General features: G+C 51.6%; 1 protein-coding gene across 1 annotated transcript in view; it reads left to right on the forward strand.

The window, feature by feature from the left end:
• Positions 1 to 20,179, forward strand: part of EVC (Ellis van Creveld protein) — a 71,062-nt gene that overhangs the window by 13,790 nt on the left and 37,093 nt on the right. Inside the window, exons 5-11 of the mRNA XM_012662850.1 lie at positions 1,150 to 1,234; positions 5,348 to 5,446; positions 8,365 to 8,502; positions 10,875 to 11,033; positions 14,931 to 15,147; positions 15,803 to 15,951; positions 16,916 to 17,014. Coding sequence (XP_012518304.1) covers positions 1,150 to 1,234; positions 5,348 to 5,446; positions 8,365 to 8,502; positions 10,875 to 11,033; positions 14,931 to 15,147; positions 15,803 to 15,951; positions 16,916 to 17,014 — 946 coding nt within the window. The remainder of the gene's footprint in view (positions 1 to 1,149; positions 1,235 to 5,347; positions 5,447 to 8,364; positions 8,503 to 10,874; positions 11,034 to 14,930; positions 15,148 to 15,802; positions 15,952 to 16,915; positions 17,015 to 20,179) is intronic.

The following is a 20,179-nucleotide window of genomic DNA, read 5'->3' on the forward strand; positions in this document are numbered from 1 at the left end:
CAGAGCTGGGGCCCCAGATGCGTTTGTCACTTACCACAGTGTTGGACAACACTGGGCTTATAGAGTCAGGCCTGAGCCCTACACAGAGAGGACGAGGGGACCTCATTTAACCACTGGCATGCGTTGCAGCACAGCATGGCAACTGTCCAGGCTGAGTGCCTTCTGAGCAGTGGGCAGAGTGCTAAGCGCTTTACCGGGACTAATACTCTCCTGAGCACATTGCCCAGTGGGAGGGAGCCTGGGTTTGGTGATCAATAAATATTAATCAATGAATTAATTAATTCCTCCTAACTGCCCTTTAGGTAGATGCTATTATTCCCCTATTTCTCAAAGAACAGAGTGAGACACAGAGAGGCTGGATAACTTGCCCAAGGTCACACAGTGGTGCGTGAAGGAGTGATTGGACCCAGCCTAGAGCAAGGCTCAGCATGTGGCAGGTTTGCGCCCTGGTCCTCAGGCCTCTCTCTGCTCTAAAATTCTGTGACTCCAAGGGCTGGCGTGAGCTAGGGAATGGTCCAGCTCAGAGCTGCGGAAAGAATGGGCTCGGATCCTTGAACTTGAAATGACCCTGAAGGTGGCCCCGGGGAAGGAGGCACTTTATTGAACAGGGGCCTCCTAGGATCGGCCGGCGCTGGCGTAGAACGGCTGTCATGCAGCACTCAGACTGGAGCATGTGAGACAGTTCGTGTGGGAGTGCTGTCGTTTATTCATAAAATGCACTTGCTATGAGGAAAAATGGTCAGAGACAGTCACACTCTGCCCCCGCAACCCTGCGACAGCCACTGGCTTTCTCTGATCCTCTATTTCCTGAGTCGGTTTCCTCGCCGTGGAATGTGCAGATGGCACTGAGGAAGGGTGGCATGTGGTGTCAGATGTGAAGACGTGCAGAGGAGACATCGTTGTTTCTCCTTCCCTCGCTCCGTGGGCTTTTCTCGGATGTCCCTGACACCAGCTGATCCCTCCTGGTCATTGGCGGGTTTGCAACAGCTCGTTTGATTCCTTGCAAACCCCGGGTGTTAGGGCCGTCAGCGCACTGCTAAACGGGACCTGGTGATGGGGGGGACACAGGTGCCTCGTGCTGGCTAGGGCTGTGCTAACTTCGTTTCAGATGCTCGGAAGGTCTTTTCCGTCTCTTCTTTTATTTTTCAGTGTGGACATCGACCTGTGTGTCTACCACCTTCACTTAAAAGATCTGCTGCGTTTGGACACAGCGCTGAGACAGGAAAAGCACATGGTGGGTGGAAATACTCCTTTCCTCTCCCTTGTTCAGGGACAGAAACTGGGACACAAGGCCCTCCCTGTCCACTGAGTCCCAGAGGCCCTTGAGAGGGGACATCAGTGAAAACGGAGCAGCCGCACGGGAGGGGAGCGGCTGAGTCTCATAGCGGGCACACAATGGAAAAGCAGCTTGCGCCGCTGGTGCAAACAGCCACAGCTGTAGCCAGAGCTGCGGGGCCCACGCAGACGGGTGAGCGCCTGCTCCGGGGTACGCCCCGCTGGAGACGGATCAGAGACAGTTAAAAGGGAACAATATTTTCAAAGGTACGATAATGGTGATGATAACATTTATGAGTGTGGATTTTATTGAGTGCTTACTGTATACGAGGTCCCGGGAGTATTAAACCCGACCACAGCCCAGAGAGGCGGGCGCCATTACCGTCTCACTCTAAGGCGCAGAGCCGAGGCCTTGCCCAGAGCCATGAAGCTGCAGGCGCGGAGCCGAGATGGGACGCTCAGCACCTTCGTGTGTGCGCGTCCTCTGAGCCAGCGATGGGAACGCGTTAGGGAAATACGAGGCGGCGCGCCTTTGCCGGACGCTCGCCGTCTCTGATGGAACGTGTAGTGGGGCTGAGCCGCGGGAAGCGGAGCCATGAGCCCCACTGTGGCCACAGAACCCCCGACGGGGTCGCCCAGCCGTGGAAGCCACAGCGGTTAACAAACACGGGGAATCATTGCCCCTGAGGCACGTTCTCTGAATTGTTGAATGCAGAATGAGACCTATGGAGAGGGTGGAGGAGAGAGAGAAACAGAGGCATTCAGACACATGCGCCCACGGGGCGTCCCATTATAAACTGGGAAAGTGCAAGAATGTGAAACTGGAGTGCTCCTGAGAGAAACCTGGCCTCTGTGTGAGCAGGACCGGCCTTATACATAGGTGGCAGTATTGAAAACCACAGATCATGCTAAGATCCAAGACACAGAGCGTGGCCCTGCACTCCCACCACCCCACCCCCGAGCGAGGGCGAGACCCCCTGTCTCTGTTAAAAATAGAAAAAGTTAGCCGAGCATGGTGGTGGCTCCTGGAGTCCCAGCTACTCAGGAGGCTGGGGCAGGAGGATCACTTGAGCCCAGGAGTTTGCAGTTGCTGTGAGCTACGATGATGCCACTGCACTCCAGTCCCGGTGACAGAGCAAGACCCTATCTCAAAAAAAAAAAAAAAAAAAAAATGAAAGGAAAGAAAGAAAGATATTTCCTAAGGCCGTAGCTGCCAGTGATTCCTCTGATGGATCTGGGCAAAGTAAACTGGAAACCTTCTGGGAAGGACTTACCATTCTAGATGCCATTGAGAACATTCACGAGGAGGTCAAAATATCAACATCACCAGGAGTTTAGAAGTTGATTCCAACCCTCATGGGTGACTTTGAGGACTTCAGGACTTCAGTGGAGGAAGTCACTGCAGGTGTGGTGGAAACAGCAACTGGAACTAGATGCGAGCCTGAAGATGGGACTGAGTTGCTGCTATCTCATGATCAAACTTTAATGCATAAGAAGTTGCTTCTTACAGATGGGCAAAGAAAGTGGTTTCTAGAGATGGAATCTACTCCTGGTGAAGATGCTGTGAACCTACTGGAAATGACAACAAAGGATTTAAAATATGACATTCAGTTGATAAAGCAGTGGCAGGATTTGAAAAGCTTGACTCCAATTTTTAAAGAAGTTCTACTGTGTGTAAAATGCTATCAAATAGCATCTCATGCTGCAGAGAAATCTTTCGTGAAAGGAAGAGTCAGTCAATGTGGCAAACTTTACTGTTGTCTTCTTTTAAGAAATTGCCAACCTTTAGCCACCCCAACCTTCAGCACCCAGGACCCTGATCAGCCAGCACCGTCGATGTGGAGGAGACCCTCCACCTCCACCTGCAAAAAGATTATGACTTGCTGATGGCTCAGACGATCATTGGCCTTTTTTACCAATAAGGTATTTTTAAATTAAGGGATGCGTTTTTTTAGACATAATACCCACAACACATATTTTTGCACCTTCAAGTCTATAATTATTTCAGAATTATCCTATAATTATTTCAAAATCACTGAAGGGTTGGATGGGGACTGTAAATGTTACTGATCCAGTTTGGGTCACAAAGAAGGTGGATTTGAGATGAGCATCTTGAGAAAAGAATGTTATCTGCCACCATCTCGGGCTTCAGTGGGTAGAAGGGTGGGACACCACTTTCTTCTTAGAGGCCATTAGCATTGGCAGATATAATGAAGAGTGGTACAGAGAGTTCTGGATTCGAATCTCAGCTCCATCCCTCATGGCTATGTGACATGAGGCAAGTTGCACAGCTTTCTCAGCCAGGGGGTTCATTATCTGTAAAATGGGGAAGGTTGTACCAGCCTCCCCACATGCAGTGGAGATCAAGTGATGGTATATATGGTACATATGTCAGCCTGGCACGGAAGAATGCTTAACAAACCTGAACCCATTAAAACAGGGTCAGAAACTATGACCCTTGAGCCAAAGCTGGCCACACCCATCTGTTTCCATAGTGCCTATAGCAGCCTTCGTGCTACAGCAGCAGAACTGAGCGTCGCAAAAGAGGTCATCTGGCCTGCAATGCCCAAAAATGCTTGCTGTGTGGCCCTTACGGAAAAAGTTTGCTAACCGCTGCATGAAAAAGTGTCTTACCATGCAATTGTGTCTAAATGGCCTTTGGCAAAGGAGCACTTCATTGGAGGAATGAGGAGGTTTTCAATAAATGGTACTGGAGCAACTGGACATCCGTAAGCAAAACAATAAATAAATAAAGTGAACTTCAACCTAAACCTCACACTTTATATAAAAATTGACTCAAAATGGATTATGTACTTAAATGTAAACAATAAAACCATAAATCTTTTAAAAAAAAATGTGAGGGGAAAATCTTCAGGATCTAGACCTAGGCCAAGAGGTTTTAGATTTGACATCAAAAGCATGACCCATAAAGAGAAAAATTAATCAATTGGACTTCATCAAAATTAAAAAGCTTTTGCTTTGTAAAAGACCTTATTAAGAGGATGAAGAGACAAGTTACAGAGCGAGAGAAAATATTTGCAAACCACATGTCTACCAACGAAAGTGCTTGTACCTGGAATACCTAAAGAACTCTCAAAACTCATCTGAAAAAAAGAAAACAATCTAGTTAGAAAATGGGCAAAAGACACGAACAGATATTTTACCAAAAAAGATACACAAATGGTGACATAATATAACAGATGTTCAACATCATTAAGCCGTTAGGGAAATGCAAGTTAAAACCACAATGAGATACCACTGCACACCTGTCAGAATGACTAAAATAAAAAATAGTGACAACACCACGTGCTGGTGAATATGTGAAGAAATGATCACTCAGACATTGCTGGGGGGAATGGAAAATGGTGCAGCCACCTTGGAAAACGTTTTGGCAATTTCTTATAACACCTAACATGTACTTACTGGAAGACCCAGCAGTTGCACTCGTGGGCATCTATCCCAGAGAAACTCATGTTTGCACAAAAACCTGGACATGAGCGTTCTTAACAGCACTATTTGTAATAATCAAAACTGGAAACAATCCAGATATCCTACAATGGGTGAATGGGTGAGCAAATTGTGGAGACAGCATCGTCTGGACTCTCCTGGGTGTCCCCGCGTATGGGAGGGTCCTTGGTTTAAGGGATGTCTCCATCTGTTGAGGCAGAGGTGGACAACTTTACATATCCCAGTTTCACACTTGTCCCCTTGACTCTTTCCACAGGGAAGCAGTCTTTGCCTCCTGTATTTCCTTGATCTATATGGAAATGGGGCGTAGAGGCCTTGCGCAGAGTAGGCACCTAGCGTTGGTTGAATAAGTGAGTGAAGAAAAAAACGAAGCATTCTTTAGAAGCTTTATGAACATGTAGTCCATTATAGGCCATCGTCATGATTTATAGTATGAGGTCCTTTTCTACGGCAAAAAGGATGTATGTGAGAGAGAGAGAGGGAGAGAGAGAAGACAGCAAGCAAAGAAGGAGCAGGGAAGAGAGGGAGGAGAGACAGAACAGACAGGGAGAGCGACACCATTGTTTAAACCTTTCTCTTGTTACCGTTCCTGTTTTGGCAATAGATGTTTATTCAGATTTTTAAAATGTGCCTCCTTGACCTTCTTCCTAAAAAGAAGTCTGATGATGAATTATACCAGAAGATTCTTTCAAAACAAGAAAACGTAAGTAAGTCTTCAACCTGTATTTCAAGGTAACTTAAAAAACAGTTTATTATAATATATAAAACTTAAACAATGACAGTATTTTTGCTTTCATGTATAAAAATAGTTTATTATTAATATAATATACACTTTTAACACAATATAATGACATATAAAAGTATTTGTACAAATATAAAAATAACAATGTGTATTATTAAACTTGGGAAAAACGTTTACAGCAACAAAGAGAAAAATGCTGGTCATAGCCACCACTCAAAGACAATCTTAGTTGATGTTATTTTCTGCACAAGTGTGGGGTATTTTTAAAGATATATCTTGGTTTTTGGTTCAAGCTGTTTATCCTTCTTTGTATTCTACTCTTCTCAGTCTTTTATAGAAAGTTTATCTTGTTTCATGTGCAGCAAAGAGTCAGGGCTTGGAATCAAACTGGTCCCAGCTGGTGTCCTGCTTCTTTTACGTGCTCTTGGAACCCTGGTTTCTTTCTGTGTGCAATGGGATAATTCCGATCCTGTGGGGGTGCAGACAGGAAGAGAGAAATAAATGTGTATGACACACCAGGAATAGCTGGACTGGGGGTGTGTGATAGCTGCCATCATTGTCACCACAGCCACCACCACAGCCACCAGTGTCTTCATCATCGTCGTCATTGCCATCATTTTTATCTCATTACCATCACCATCACCACCACTGCCGCCACCAGCACCTTCCTCATCATACACGCTGTCATTATCGTCACCATCACCACTGTCCTCTTGGTCGTCGCCACCCTGGTTGTCACCATTATCGTCACTGTCTCCACCACCACATTGTCATATTCATCAACAGCTTTGTTGTCGTCCTCATGACCCCTACTGTCACCAACCCCATCCTCTTCGTCCTCCTCCTCATTCCCGTCAGCACAACCTGCCACCTTCATTGTCATCACTGCCATCATTATCATCATTGTCAGTGTCATCATCCTCACTACATCGACATAATCATCACCACCATCCTCATCACCACCATCACATCATCCTCCTCAACATTGTCATCATCGTTGTCATCACTACAGTCACCACCCTCTTCATCCTCCTCCTCCTCCTCCACCCACCACTAACATCATCTTCTTCATCATCATCATTGTTATTGACATCGCTTTCCTCACTGCCATCACCACCACCATCATCTTCTGCATCTTTGTCATGATCATTTTCATCACCACAACCATCACCACGATCATCTTCCTCACCCTCTTTACTCTACTGCTACCTTGTCTTCATTATCATCGTCATTGTCATCCTCATCCTTGTTACCACCACCATGAGCCCGATGTGTGGGAGGGAATGTCTCTGTTGTACTCTTCTGGATTCCATGAGGAAGGATTGCTCACTTCATTCTGCGAGGGGAGGAGGTACCCCATCGCCTCTGTTTCTGTCCTCAGCACCGCTCCTGCAGTGACCCTCCCAGCAGGCAATGCACACGGTGCTTGACATGCGTTATTTTATTTAACCTTCGCCACAGCCCTGGGAGTGGCCATTATTATTTCTGTTTTACAGCTGAGGAAACTGAGGCTCAGTGAGTTTAAATGATTATCCGATAGTAAAAATAATAATAATGGTGATGATATTCATAAGTGTACTATTACAGTAATAATGAAACAATACTGTTTGTTATAATGGGAAGAGTAAGCTCTGGAGTCCACGGGCCTTATCAAATCCCACCTCTACCACTTACAGGGCTGTTTGGCTTTGGACGAGCATGTTATTAATGATTCTAACAGTGGCTACCACTCATTGAGACAGTCTATCCAAGTGCTTTAAATGCATAATTTCATCTAATGCTTGCAACAACCTTCAGACTGCTAGAAGAGGACAAGAGGTGCTCAGAAGTTGGAAGAGTAGGGACAAGCCTGGCATTGCCATTTCCTGCCTGGGAGACTTCGGACAAAATATCTTAACTTCCTGTATACCAGTTTTGTCATCCGGAAAAGAGCCTTAATTTCTCTCTTGTGGAGATGCTGTGAGAATTAGAAATCACATATGGCCTTAGCTTGGGTCCTCAATAGTAGTTTATACCAATGTTATTTTTCCTAATGAACCTGAACCCACACCAGTATTGGTTACATGGCAGTGAACACAGCTCTGGAGGAAATAGAATTGCCTCCCACATGCCGTGTTGGGGTTCAAAGGACTCCATACATATGACTCCCCCTTCCCCCCCTGAGTTCAGAATCAATTGAGAGAGAGTTGGGGAGACAGATATCAAAATGTAGCTTTACTACCGATGCAAGACCAGCTTGGAGGACGTGGCTCAGGTGCACAGCAATCATGAGTTCCTAACACTGAGTCCCAGAATTAGCTCAATTTCCTGCTCAAAAGCCACGTCAGGCTTCCCCACATGGAAGCAGGACCTTTGCTGCCCATCTTATTCTAGGCTGAGACCACACCAGAGCAATGGCCTCCCTGAATGGTCTATCCAAAAAGGAAGGGGCTGGGCAAGCTAAGCCACTGTGCTCACTTCTTGCTCTCGAACCCACCAATCAAATACATATCACTTCCTCACCTGGATTGTAGTGGGTAATCCTTCCCCAGGGAAACCAGAAGGGGAAGGAAGAAAGGTTCCCTCCTGACCCCTCAGATGCCATGCATTTTCCAGGAATTCATAGTGATTGAAGGACACTGTTTCATCGTTTCTAAAGTATGTTCTATTTTTGGGGGGGGGGAGGCGGCAAGATATAGAAGAAAACAATTTAATGAGAAAATAATTTAATGAGAAAAATAGATTTTTTTAATCAAGCCTTAAGTAGGACAACACCCAGAGCATTTAATTACTGTTAAGAACTATTTCATGACAATGTGGTGAAAAAAGCATTTATTTCTCTAGAATTTAAGACACATTACATTTTTTCTTAGTTTATTTGCTTTCTCTTTCTTCTCCAGGATTTGGAGGAGTTAGAAAAGGGACTTCAGGTCAAGCTGTCAAACATGGAGATGTTGGGTGCCGGTGACTCGGAATACTTTGCCCTGGCCGACGAGGAAAGGAAGGAGAGAGAGTGTTCGGAGCAGCTGATGGACAATGTGCGTGATGGACTCTCTTCCTGTACAGAAACCCTGGTTCCGGGACAGTTAGGTTGGCCAGGTTAAACAGGTGATACCTGGAAGCGTGCGTAATGCTTGAACTCCCTGTCACCATCTGCCAGAGAGGCAGGATCCAGCTTGTGACTGAGTGTTAGGGAAAGTGTCATTATGGAGCAAAGCTTTACAAAGTGAGGATTACTTTTTATATAATGAATTCCCTCGTTTAAATTTTAGATTGACCTTTTTATCATTCAAAACAAAGATTGCTCTGACCCCTGATGTTACCCTGCCCTCTGAGGTGGGGTAGAGGCCAGGTGCTAGGCATCGCTCACAAAAGCATGTTTTACATTCCAAAGGGAATGGCTTTCCCAAAATCTCTCTCTTTTTTTGTCTTTTGGGTTCCACCACCCCCTGTTCACTTACGTATTAAATATTTCCTTGGTGCTCCATCTTTGCCGGGCATTGTGCGGGGGATTGGGAATTCAAAATTCGTTTAGATGTGGCTCTGCTTGAGAGGTGCCAGGAGAGACCCGCAGGAGAGCAGACGGTGGCTTCACGGGTAGCACGTGTCGTGATGGAAGGACGCAGAGGGGAAGGCGAGGCAGGCGCAGTGGAGGGAGGAGTCCGTTTTACCACAGGCTTGGGAAGGTCTCCAAAGAAGAAGGAACCCCCGAGAGGCTAGCTGAGGGGAGCGTGGGTGCTGCCTGGTACCTGGGCAGAGGCAGGAGCCAGGGAGGGCTGGGCAGCAGGTAGCAGCAAGATAAGGCTGCAGAGATCTGGCCAGAGGGTTTGCGTCTTATACCAGGGAGGTGTGAGTCAGTCGAGGTTCAAAGCAGGGGATGGCCTGGTTTGGTTTCTGTTTTAGAAGCACCACCCCGGCTGCCGAGTGGAGGGTATTGAAGAGTTATTGGGCTAGTTTGGCAGGAACTTCATTAAGGCAAGTGCAGTAGGGATGGAGAGCTGACACGGGGTATGTCACCGGGTGGCACGTGGAGAGGAAGAGGGTGCAGAGGGCCAGCTCTGCTAAAATAAGGATCCCAGAAAGAGAAGCGAGTTGGTAAGTCCAGCTTGGACATCTCGAGTGGAGAAGCCTGCGGGTGCAGGTCTCCATGGAGCCCAGGTTGCAGAACCAGGAGGGTAGGGATGTGCTTAGACCTGCGGGCCAGATGAGATGGCTGCAGGAGAGGGGCTCTGCCCGGATTCCCGCGGTCTGCAGACTCCCCAGCGCTGTGTGCGACACCGTGTCTGTGTCCGCATTGTTCAAGCAGAAGGTTTATCATTTTCATAAGATTCTACAAAGTACTGGTGACCTCCAAAAATGGAGAGGCCTCTGGCCTGGGAATGTGTGTGTAAAATGGGAAGAGAAAGGAGCCTGGTGCCCACTCTTGGATCCTGCCAGTATTTAAGGAGGGGCCGTCGGGGAGAATCAGGACAAGAAAGCAGGAGAGAGTGGAGGGAACTTTGAGGAAGCAGGAGAAAAGCAAGTCACCAGCTGCAGTGACACAAATTAAACCCCCAACATTCTCAGCCACTTGGTGGTTCCCAGCTAGGCTCCTGATAAGATGGGGGAAGAAGGAAAAAGATTTTAAAGCAAAATGTTTTCCTGGTCAGCATCATCTCTGCCATGTTGCTCTTTTGCACTTTTAGGACAATGATTCTTATTTATTTATTTGGAGACAGAGTCTCACTGTGTGGCCCAGGCTACAGTGCCGTGGCGTCAGCCTAGCTCACAGCAACCTCAAACTCCTGGGCTCAAGCGATCCTTCTGCCTCAGCCTCCAGAGTAGCTGGGACTACAGGCATGTGCCACCATGCCCAGCTAATTTTTTTCTATATATTTTTAGTTGTCCAGCTAATTTCTTTCTATTTTTAGTAGAGATGGGGTCTCGCTCTTGCTCAGGGTGGTCTCAAACTCCTGACCTCGAGCGATCCTCCCGCCTCGGCCTCCCAGAGTGCTAGGAATAATTCATATTTAAATGGCAGTGGGTGCTTTTATTTCCAGGACATGTTTAATCCCTTTTAAATCCCGAAGCTTCCAGGAGCACATCATCACGTTTCATGTGCCTCCCGGGTGGCAATCACGACCTGGGTAAGGGTCTGTAAGCTGGGTGAGCTCATGGCTTGCCTTCCTCATCAGCAGCAGGTTGGCGTTTGCCAAAAAGCCATCTCAAAACTGACTGGCACCTACGATGGAACCAGGAGGGGCCTCTCTATAGACTGTGATCATTGCCAAGATAAACTCTCCAGAATTACAGACTTGTTTAGAGTCTCTGTCTGCGATAGGGAGTGAATTATAATTCCCAAGCATGAACCGTTTTGCTTTCTTAAATATGTTTTCTCCTCCACTTCTTGCTTCTTCTGCTCCTTTCACAGATGGAAGCTTTCTGGAAACAGATGGAAAACATCCAGCACTTTCTTGTGGACCAATTTAAGTGTTCCAGCTCCAAAGCCCGACAGCTCACGATGACTCTCATGGAAAGAATGATCGCAGCCGAAGGGCTGCTGCGCGACTCCCAGGATCTGCAGGCGCTGGTAATGCCGGAGGGGGCGGGGAGGGAACATGAGACATTCACACCAGAGGCTGGACTCACAGGCCCTGAAGCACCTTAGAGATCACTAAGTAGAGCACCTTCGTGCTGTGGCTGGGCATTTGGAGCCCCGGACAAACAGCAGTGGATTCGCCCATCCGTCCACCCAGCAAGTGGGGGCTCCGGCCGGCTTGGCATTCCTGCAGCCTAGTGCACTTGTTCTCGAACCTGAAATTACACGCTGAAATTATCTGAGGAGCTTTAAAAAGTATGATCCTTGGGCCCCAGATGAGTCCCTACCCCAGAGATTCTGGCTTAATCAGGCTGGGGTGCAACCCAGGCCTTGGGGTTTTTGGAGCTCCCAAATGACGTGGTGAGCGCCTGGTTGACAGTGTAGATGGAGCGTCAGTTTGCTCTCCTGACTGCCCCGTGTGTCACCTGGGGAGTTTTAAAAAATGCCGGTGCCTGGGTCTCACCCCTGAGATTCCAATCAGAGTGGTCTGGAGCCAAGGCCCTGGCATCGTGGGTTTTAAAACTCCCCAGACGATTCTGATGGGAGGCCAGGGGTACAAGCCACTGGCCCGAAGGAATCTGGGAGTCCAGCTTTGAATCTGGGCTCTGCTTCTTGGAGCTGTGTGATCTTGAACACATTACTTAATCTCTCTGAGCTTCTATTATTCTAGTTATAAAGTAGTGGTCCTAAGAGTTGCCATAGACAGGGCCCAGGTAGATGCCAAGTTACTACTAACACCCTCATCACCATGGGTTTCTCTGTGCTTATCCTGTGTGTGCAAGGCCAGTGTGTACGAGGTCCATGGAACATGCCCTCTGAGGGTGCTCCGCCCCCAGTTCCCTGTGCTGTGCACCAGCCCAAGGGACAGCCCAGCTCAGAACCCTCCAGTGGCCACGCTGCCCTCAGCGCAGAGACCTGGCTCCTGAGACCCGTGGAGAAGCCAAGCCCAGCAGGACCCCGCTGCTCCTCCACACCGCAGGCCTCTCCAGGGGCAGCGCGCAGACCGCAGCATCGGCAGTTCTGGGAGCGGCTTAGAGAAGCAGAGTCTCACCCCACCCCTCCCAGCGAGAATCTGCATTTTAACAAGACCCCCCCCCCCACGCACAATTCTTTGAGAACCTTGTGTGCTTTCTCTCATCGTATACACATACGGTCTCCTTCTTCATAGCACACAGATAAAAGGCCTGCTAAGTGACTCACCTAAGATCCTATCCTGCCTAATGACGTCGCTGAGCCTGGGCCCCCAGCTGCCCCCCAGCCTGGGCCCCCAGCCCCTTTTGATCGGATTTTAATTTGATAAGAACTGCTGACTCACAGTAAGGCTCATCGAAGGTGAAAGACTTTTCTTTTCTTCTTTTTCTTTTTGCTGTCAATAGGGTATTGATGCAGAAAAAAAAAAGAAAATCCATCCTTAGCTGACTCTGGCCAGAGTATCAGCCAGTAACTTAAGGAAAGAGGTTATCCCGTTTAACAGCACAACTGTCCTTCAGCCGACATTTAAGGAGCACCTTCTGTGTGCCACATGCTGTTAATGGAAACAGGATTGCAGAGGTTAAGATTGGAGACTCGAGGAAGAAACCTGAGCTCCTGCTGTGGTCTTGCCACTTACTAGCTGTGTGATCTTGGGCAGGTTACCTAACCTCTCTGTGACTCAGCGTCATCATCTGCGAAATGGGGACCATAATAGCACCTGCTGTCTCACAGGGTAGTGGAGAGTGCTAGAGTTGATGATATGTCAACTCCTTAGATCCTGGCACATAGGGAGTGCTCAGTATGTGTTAGTCAGCAGAGTCCTGCAGGCCCTGTGTCAGCAGGCAAAACAGACACGAGAGCAAATGGTTGCCATGACGGGTGGCAAGGCCTACGGTCTGTTTGCACGGAGGGCACGGGTCAGCTCTGCCTGCATCCTGTGTGCCAAAGAGGGAAAACGTAGCTTCCTTATCTCAAAACAGATCGACTCTGTGTTCTGAGATACCACGTTCTGATAAATCCTCGGGGCACCATGGGATCTTTCTGGCCTGGGCGGTTGGGCATGGAATGTGTCACGTAGCATCCCTGAATATCGAAACTGGAAGCGCCCTTCAAAGGGACCCTGGAGGTCATCAGATCTAGTCTCTCGAGATCTATTAGGAAAGAGAGATGTGGCACCCGCTGTTGCTGGTGATGGAAACAGCCAGCATTCATGGAGCACTCCCCGGGCCCTGGCCACCGTTCTAAACGTTTTGTGTATTTTAACTTACCCATCTTCACATCAGATCTGTGCACCCGATCAGGCGAGGGGCCCGTGCCCAGGTCACGCAGCTCTGGAGGCTGGAGCCAAGCCCAAGCCTGGCGGTCGGGGACTCTGCTGCCCTCCAGCAAGGGGCCCACCCTTCCCCCTTCCCATGTCCCTCAGTTGCGGGTACCTTCTCCCCTGCCATCCTCCTTGAACACAGGCCCTAGGTTGCACCGTCACTGCAGAGCGCAGCAGGCCTGCGTTGGGTCCAAACGTCCTCTGCTTCCCTGGGTGGGGGCTGCAACCTTGCCCTCAGCAGCCGCCTGCCTGCCCCACCCAGCACCTCCTCTTATCCTCTCGTGCCCTCTAGGGGTCACAGGCGCTGAGGTGGTTGGGCTTGTTGACTCGGAGGAGGGGCAGCCTCAGCACAAGGGGGGGCCTTCTGCAGGGACTTCAGCGTCCCCCTCCAAAACTGGGGATCATTCTTGCCCAGGTCTCACGCTGCTGGAACGCAGGCCGACGAGGCCCAGGGCTGGGTGGGGCATGCGGGTGACTCAGGCACGGCTCTGGTCCTCAGGGCTCTCGGTCCAGCCTGGGACTGTCCCTTGCAATCAGGTCCCAAAGACAGAAGCACTGGCGCCATGCAGCTTGGAGTAGGGGCCTGTGAGCACAGGGACACGCAGGGAAGGGCACCAGAGCCCACATAGCTGAGCAGGACTCGCGAGGCAGGGGAGTGAGAGGAGGCTGAAAGGGGTCCTGGGAGGGGGCCCGCGTGTGCAGAAGCTGGGAGGCAAGGAGCAGGCAGGTGTGTGGGACAACGCCCTGAAGCCCTTGGTGCTCTGTGCCCAGGGGCTTGGGCTTGACCTGAGGGCTTGCGGCTGATGGACACAGTGTCAGCGTCTCTGAAGGTCCCCGTCTGCCATGCGCAGGCAGAGCGTATGGGGAGGGCGGAGGCTGCGAGCTGGATTGGCCGCGGCTGTGGCGCAGGACAGAGGTGACCAGGCGGGGCTGGGTGTTCTGCGCCAAGGGAGGTGCTAAGGCCCCACCGCTCAGGCCCCCGATGCCTCCGCTCCACATCTCCTCCCATCTTCTGCGGGAGTCGTGTCTGTGAGACGACATCACTGAGCCTGGGCCCCAAGCTTCCTGGTTTGCCACCGGGAACCAGCAGGCAGGGGGCCTGCTCCGCAACCTGACTGCCGGGGAAGTTGCGCTCGGAGCCAGCCATTCCCTTGGAAATCTCGTGCGTCCCCAGGAGTCGGCTCGGAGGCTGGACAGCCAAGCACTGCAGTCACTTTGCTGGCTGCTCCTGTGTGTCCTCACTGGGGCTGGGAGGCCAAGGGGCCAGATTGGCTGGGGGAGGACGACAAGAAAGCGGATTTCCTTCCCTCTTACTTACGTGTATGTTGGATTCCTTCCCACAGGGCGGTCCTCTGTGCAGTGCTCACAGGGGACCAAGTGCCTTGTGTGTGCAGCCCTGTGTCTGTCTGCAGCACCCTGGGAGAGGCATTCTTATCCTGCCTGAAGGGCGGACACGGAGCTCTCAGACGGAGAGTTCACTCCTCTGTGCTCCGGGGCTGGAGCCCGGGGCCTTGTCCCCACCGTTAGTTAACAGTCCCTGGTGGCGGACTGGCCTTGGATGCCCCGGCCACGGTCCCATGTGTTTCTCCCGGCAGGATACCCTGGAGAGAACGATGGGGCGGGCACACATGGCAAAAGCAATCGAATCCCTGCGGCTGCAGATCCAGGAGGAGACCAGGTGCCGCCTGGCCGCCATTTCCCGCGGCCTGGAGCAGCTGGCAGCAGAGGGGAAGCTGTCCGGGCGGCAGAAGGAGGAGCTGCTGACCCAGCAGCACAAGGCCTTCTGGCAGGAGGCAGAGCGCTTTGGCAGGGGTGAGCCGGCAGCGCGGGCCAGGACGCCTGGGCTGGGGTGGCGCTGGCAAGGGCCAGGAGACTGGAGCAGCACGCCCGCGACGCCTGGCACGGCTGCCCTCCTGCTGCTGCCCTGCAGACTGGGCCACTCACCTCTCTGGGCCCCACTTCCCTGCTGCCCACAGCAGAGTCAGTGAGGGCCACTGCCGAGGGCGGGAGCCACCTGCTCCCTGTGCTTGCCGGGGATTCAGGCCCATGGAGCCCCTACGTCCTGCAGCAAAGCCACCTGGAACATGCAGAGAGGCAGAGGAGAGTGGAAGGTCTCCCACTAGAAATTAACATAGAAAAGACCAGAAGGGACCTTGTTACCCAGTGGCAGCCTAGGTACTGCCAGAGTCACATGGCCCTGCGGGTCGTGGGCAGGAAGGGAGCCCAGTGTGGCTGAGCCGTGTGCATGTCCCACACACACTCCGGCCCTGGGGCCGACCCTAGGACAGCTCAACTTAGAGGGCATCTGGGACTTAGTTAAGGTCACACTGTTAGAGAAAACCCAGGTATGTCACCTGCAGGGCAGACACCAGCCGCCTCATCCCCTTGGCAGAAGAGCACATGAGAGTCCCACTGAACGTCTTGCTAGGAGAGTCACCTCCTGTCCTGTGGCTTCTTTCAATTGCAGAGTTTGTCCAGCAAGGCAAAGACCTGGTCCAGGCATCTCTGGCTCACCAGGTGGAGGAGACGGCAAAGCTCACACTGGCCCAAAAAGAGGAACAGAGAAGCCTCCTGGCTGAGGCCCAGCTGACCACTGACCCAGAGAAGTTCCTCCAGGTGATCCATACTCCTAGTCTTAGAGTACACATGAGGGGAGCCAGCTGGTGGCTCAGTCCCCATGCACAGAAACCAGAGTCATCCGTCAGACACGAGGTCAGCTCCCTGCCTCCCAGTGTCAGCCCAGTGACCGCAGCCCAGTCCCCTAACCCCTGAGCCCCCACTTCCTTGTCTGCGAACTAGTGATGAGAGTCACGGCGCCCTCACAGGGCTGCTGGGAGGAGGAGTGGGAGAGAGTTTGGCAGAGTGCAGGGGCTCCATGGAGGGCAACCCATGCCAGGTGTAAAGGGAATATTGCGTGGGCCAGAGGGGACAAGTATGTCCCCAAGAGTAAGGCAGACTCATGCACCCAGGGACAGCCCACTTGTGGGTCAGCTGCAAGACTGCCTCAGCCCTGTGCATGGGGTTGAGTGGGCAGGACCGGGAGGTGGCCGGGCTGGAAGACGCCAGTGGTCTTGCCTGGGAATGGGCCAAGGAGACCTGGAGGAGGACAGGAAGCAAGATGTCACCCTCCTGGAGAGAAGGGGACTCAGCGATGCCAGCACAGGCTGGAAAGGCCCAGGCTTGCCAGTTCTTAGAGGGAGAAAACAGAACTCTGTTTCTGCTCTTCATATTTCCCCCGGTACCGGGCAGGGGACTGGGGAGGGACTGCTTGTCCACGACCCTCCTGCGTGGGGGTTAAGCGCTGGGCTTAAAAAAAAAAGAGGGGTGACAGGGTGACCCAGTGGCCCTACTCACACTGGGTTGAACAAAAGCACAGTCTGTGGTTTTTCTGGAAATCAGGTTTTCAGGTCCTGGCCTCACTGTGACAGCCATGTGACAGCCCTTGGCTCAGTTTCCTTATGTGCAACACAGGGACGAACATCCTCCTTTCTGATCTGAGAGGCGGGGGTCAGTTGGGGAGAATTTTTTGGAAAAAAACCCTGCATTTTTGTACTAGACTCAGCTCCTGTTTTACTCACAGGCTTTCCACGAGGTCCTGGAGAGGCAGAGGCTGACTCTGTGGGACCTGGAGTCGGAGGAGGACATCAGAACCACTGAAGCCCTGGCTGCACTCTGTCAGGTACGTGGACTCACCAGGAGTGGCAGAGAAACCTCTGGGTCTGCATGTGCGTGAGATCCTCACCTCCTCCTACATCCTCCTGGCCAGGGACCCCAGAGCCAGGCTAGTTCCTACCCCAGCATTCATTGGCTGGGTGACCCAGACAGGCCACATCCCCTCCATGGGGTCCTCCCTGTCCCTATCAGAGACCAAGGAGGTTGGCTAAGGCCCTATCTGAGGCTCGTTCCATTTCTGGGGTACTTGGACTCTCACCTCCAAATGTCCCTATAGGCAAAAGTCTCTGGAAGTCAGTTCTCCTGGAATGAGAAATAGGCCCAGCATTTGGAGGTGTCATCTGTGCAGAGTGGTGATTAGGAAAGAGCACTGGGCTTGGAGTCAGAGGCCTGGGTTCACGTGCCAGCACCACTTCTTTCTCCCTGCGCAACCTCGTGCAAGTCTGGAATGGGGAGGTGAAGCCTGCCACGCTTGCCCTGCAGGCTAGCTTTAGAGAGAACGGTAGAGCACACCTGAGCCTCCAAAGGGGCGGGGGCCACTGGGACAGGATGCTGAGCAAGACAGAGCCCCTGCCTCAGCAGCACTTACAGCTGGCAGAAAGGCGGAAGCCTGGTCTTCCGGCTTCGCAGGAGTTGACAAGCACCAGGGTGGTAAGTAGTGCCATGGAGGGGTGTTGACTCTGGACCCCAAGTGCCTGAGTCTGTGTCCTGGCTCTTCCCCTTCCTCGCTGTATGGCCACAAGAACACCACCGGGCTTCTAGCTCTCAGTTTCTTCACCTGTGAAATGGGCACAGTGACAGTCCTTCTTCATGGTGGTGTCTTGAGGACTGAATACGTGTGAGGCCTGAGACAGCAGCTGGCACTCGGGACGTGCCCCGTCCACGTTGGCTCCCACTGTAGCATCCCTGCTCGTGAGTCCAGAGAAGCAGGGCAGGGACCCCAGGGGGCACGGTGCAGTGAAGGGCGGCAGTCTGCAGGAAGCCATGCCCGAGTCAAGCTTTGGAGGAGACAGGCCCAAGTGGACAAGGAGTCAGACGCGTTCCAGGCAGGGAGAAACACGTGCCAAGGCAGGACGTGCAAAGCATCGCCATGCCGGTGGCTGTGCCGAGTTGAATGGTGTTGGTATTTATTAGGGCTGCCAGGACAAAACACCACCGACTGGTGGATTAAACGACAGGAATGTATTTTGTCACCACTCTGGAGGCTGGGTGTGTAGACCGCAGTGCCAGCAGAGTTGGTTCCTGGTTTGGCCTCTCTTCCTGGCTTGCAGACGGCTGCCTTCTCCGTGGCCTCACGTGGCCTCTGCACTGCGCTGTGAGGGTGCGGGGGAGGGCTACACAGAGCTGTCTGTTCCTCTTCTTATAAGGACAGCAGTGCTGCCACACCAGGGCCCCACCCTGATGACTTCATTTAACCTTATCCCTTAAAGGCCCTGTATGCAAATGCAGTCACACTGGGGGTTAGGGTGTCAATGTGGGAATTTAGAGGGGACACAATTTAGTCCAAACACCGTCCCGCAGGATTTCATGTCTACCTGGAAACTCAGAATGTGGCTAAACAGTTAAGAAGAGGTCACACTGATAAGGGTGGGCTCTGCATCCAGCGACTGGTGTCCTGACATGAGGCCACAAGAAGACACAGAGACACAGGGAGGAAGCTACGTGGAGGCAGAGACTCGAGTGATGTGGCCACAAGCCAAGGAACGCAGAAGAGGCGAGGAGGGACCCTCCCCAGAGCCCGCAGAGGGCACGTGGCCCTGCCGGCACCTCGCTTTCACACTTACCGCCTCCAAACCTGGGACGGAATCAGTGTCTGTCACTTTAAGTCACTCAGTTTGTGGTGCTTTGTCGTGGCAGCCGGGGGAAAACAATACGAACCGATCGTTGTGGGGCCAGCCGCTGTTTTAAGTGCTTTCTGGGTATCTGATCATTTACTCTTCAGTAGAATCCCGTGAGGTAGACACTCCATTTTCCTTTCCTCACAGATGAATAATTAGGAGGGATTTTCTTGAGAAATGCGCACAGTGGGACTCAATTTATCAAAGCCCCAGGCCCCGCAGGCAGGAAAGGAACAACTTTGCCCCCTGAGGCATCAAGACTCAAATCCCTGGCTAGGAGTGAGGAAACGGAGTTCCAATCCCCCTCTGAGTGCTGTGTGACCTTGGGCTGGTTACATAACCTCTCTGTGCTGTCCCAAGTATCTTACTCAAGTTTGACACGTCAGCAAGCAGTGAAGATGGGATTTAAAATAAAATCTTTCTCATGTCAGTGCAGTGTGGGTGTGTAGCATAACGGTGAGAAGACCAAGCTCTGCAGCTAGACACCTGGGTTCAGCTGTCGGCCAGGCCATTTACTGCGTGTGTGACCTGGAGCAAGTTATCTAACCTGTGCCTCAGTGTCCTTAATCTTGGTGACATTTTGACACACAGCAAGGATGGAGAACCACCGTCTTGGAGAAGATGGGGCGAGACTTCAAGGAGCTAACACCCGGGTGGGGAATTGCTATTCATGCCCCTCCCCGCCGTACCCCCTGGGCCCACCTGGGCTCACCTCTGGGTGGGGACAGTTTCCAGCGGCTGACACTTCCCTCCTAAGCTGGGCTGTGAATCTAAGATCTTGACCAACTAAATCCCTCTTTCCTCCTCTACGAAGCAGTGATGAACCCCGGCAATTATTGCTGCAGGGGTACACTGGGCCACGTGTGGGCAAGCGCCAGCCTCAGTGGGTGCCGGTAAATACATCAGTAAAGGTTTGTCAAAGATGTGGAAGTGACCACAGCCTCATGTGTCCCAGCCACATCCTTAGGATGTCATGCATTTGGTTGTTCTGTGCGTGGAGCTAGTTGTGGGGCCCATGAGAGCTTGGGCCAAGGAAGGGAAGATGGCCCTTTGGTCTGCTGTCAAGAGAGGCCGTCGGGTGCGCACGAGGTGACGGTTCAGGAGGGGGTACATGACATACGCTGCGTAAGAGGGTGTCAAGGGGCAAGTGGAGGTGAGCACAGTTCTCTGCATCTGCCTGCGTGTCTTTAAGGGAAGTGGCCAGAGGCCCACGTCGCTTGTTTCTCTGGATTAGTCCAGGGGTATTTCCTTAGATTTACTCTGTCATGTCATCTCAGACCCTTAGGTTCCAGGTGGCTTGGTTTATTTTAAGTTCCTTAATTTGGAAATCATTG

The sequence above is a fragment of the Propithecus coquereli genome, unplaced genomic scaffold (genome assembly GCF_000956105.1).
Source record: "Propithecus coquereli isolate 6110/MARCELLA unplaced genomic scaffold, Pcoq_1.0 Scaffold785, whole genome shotgun sequence".
Taxonomy (NCBI): domain Eukaryota; kingdom Metazoa; phylum Chordata; class Mammalia; order Primates; family Indriidae; genus Propithecus; species Propithecus coquereli.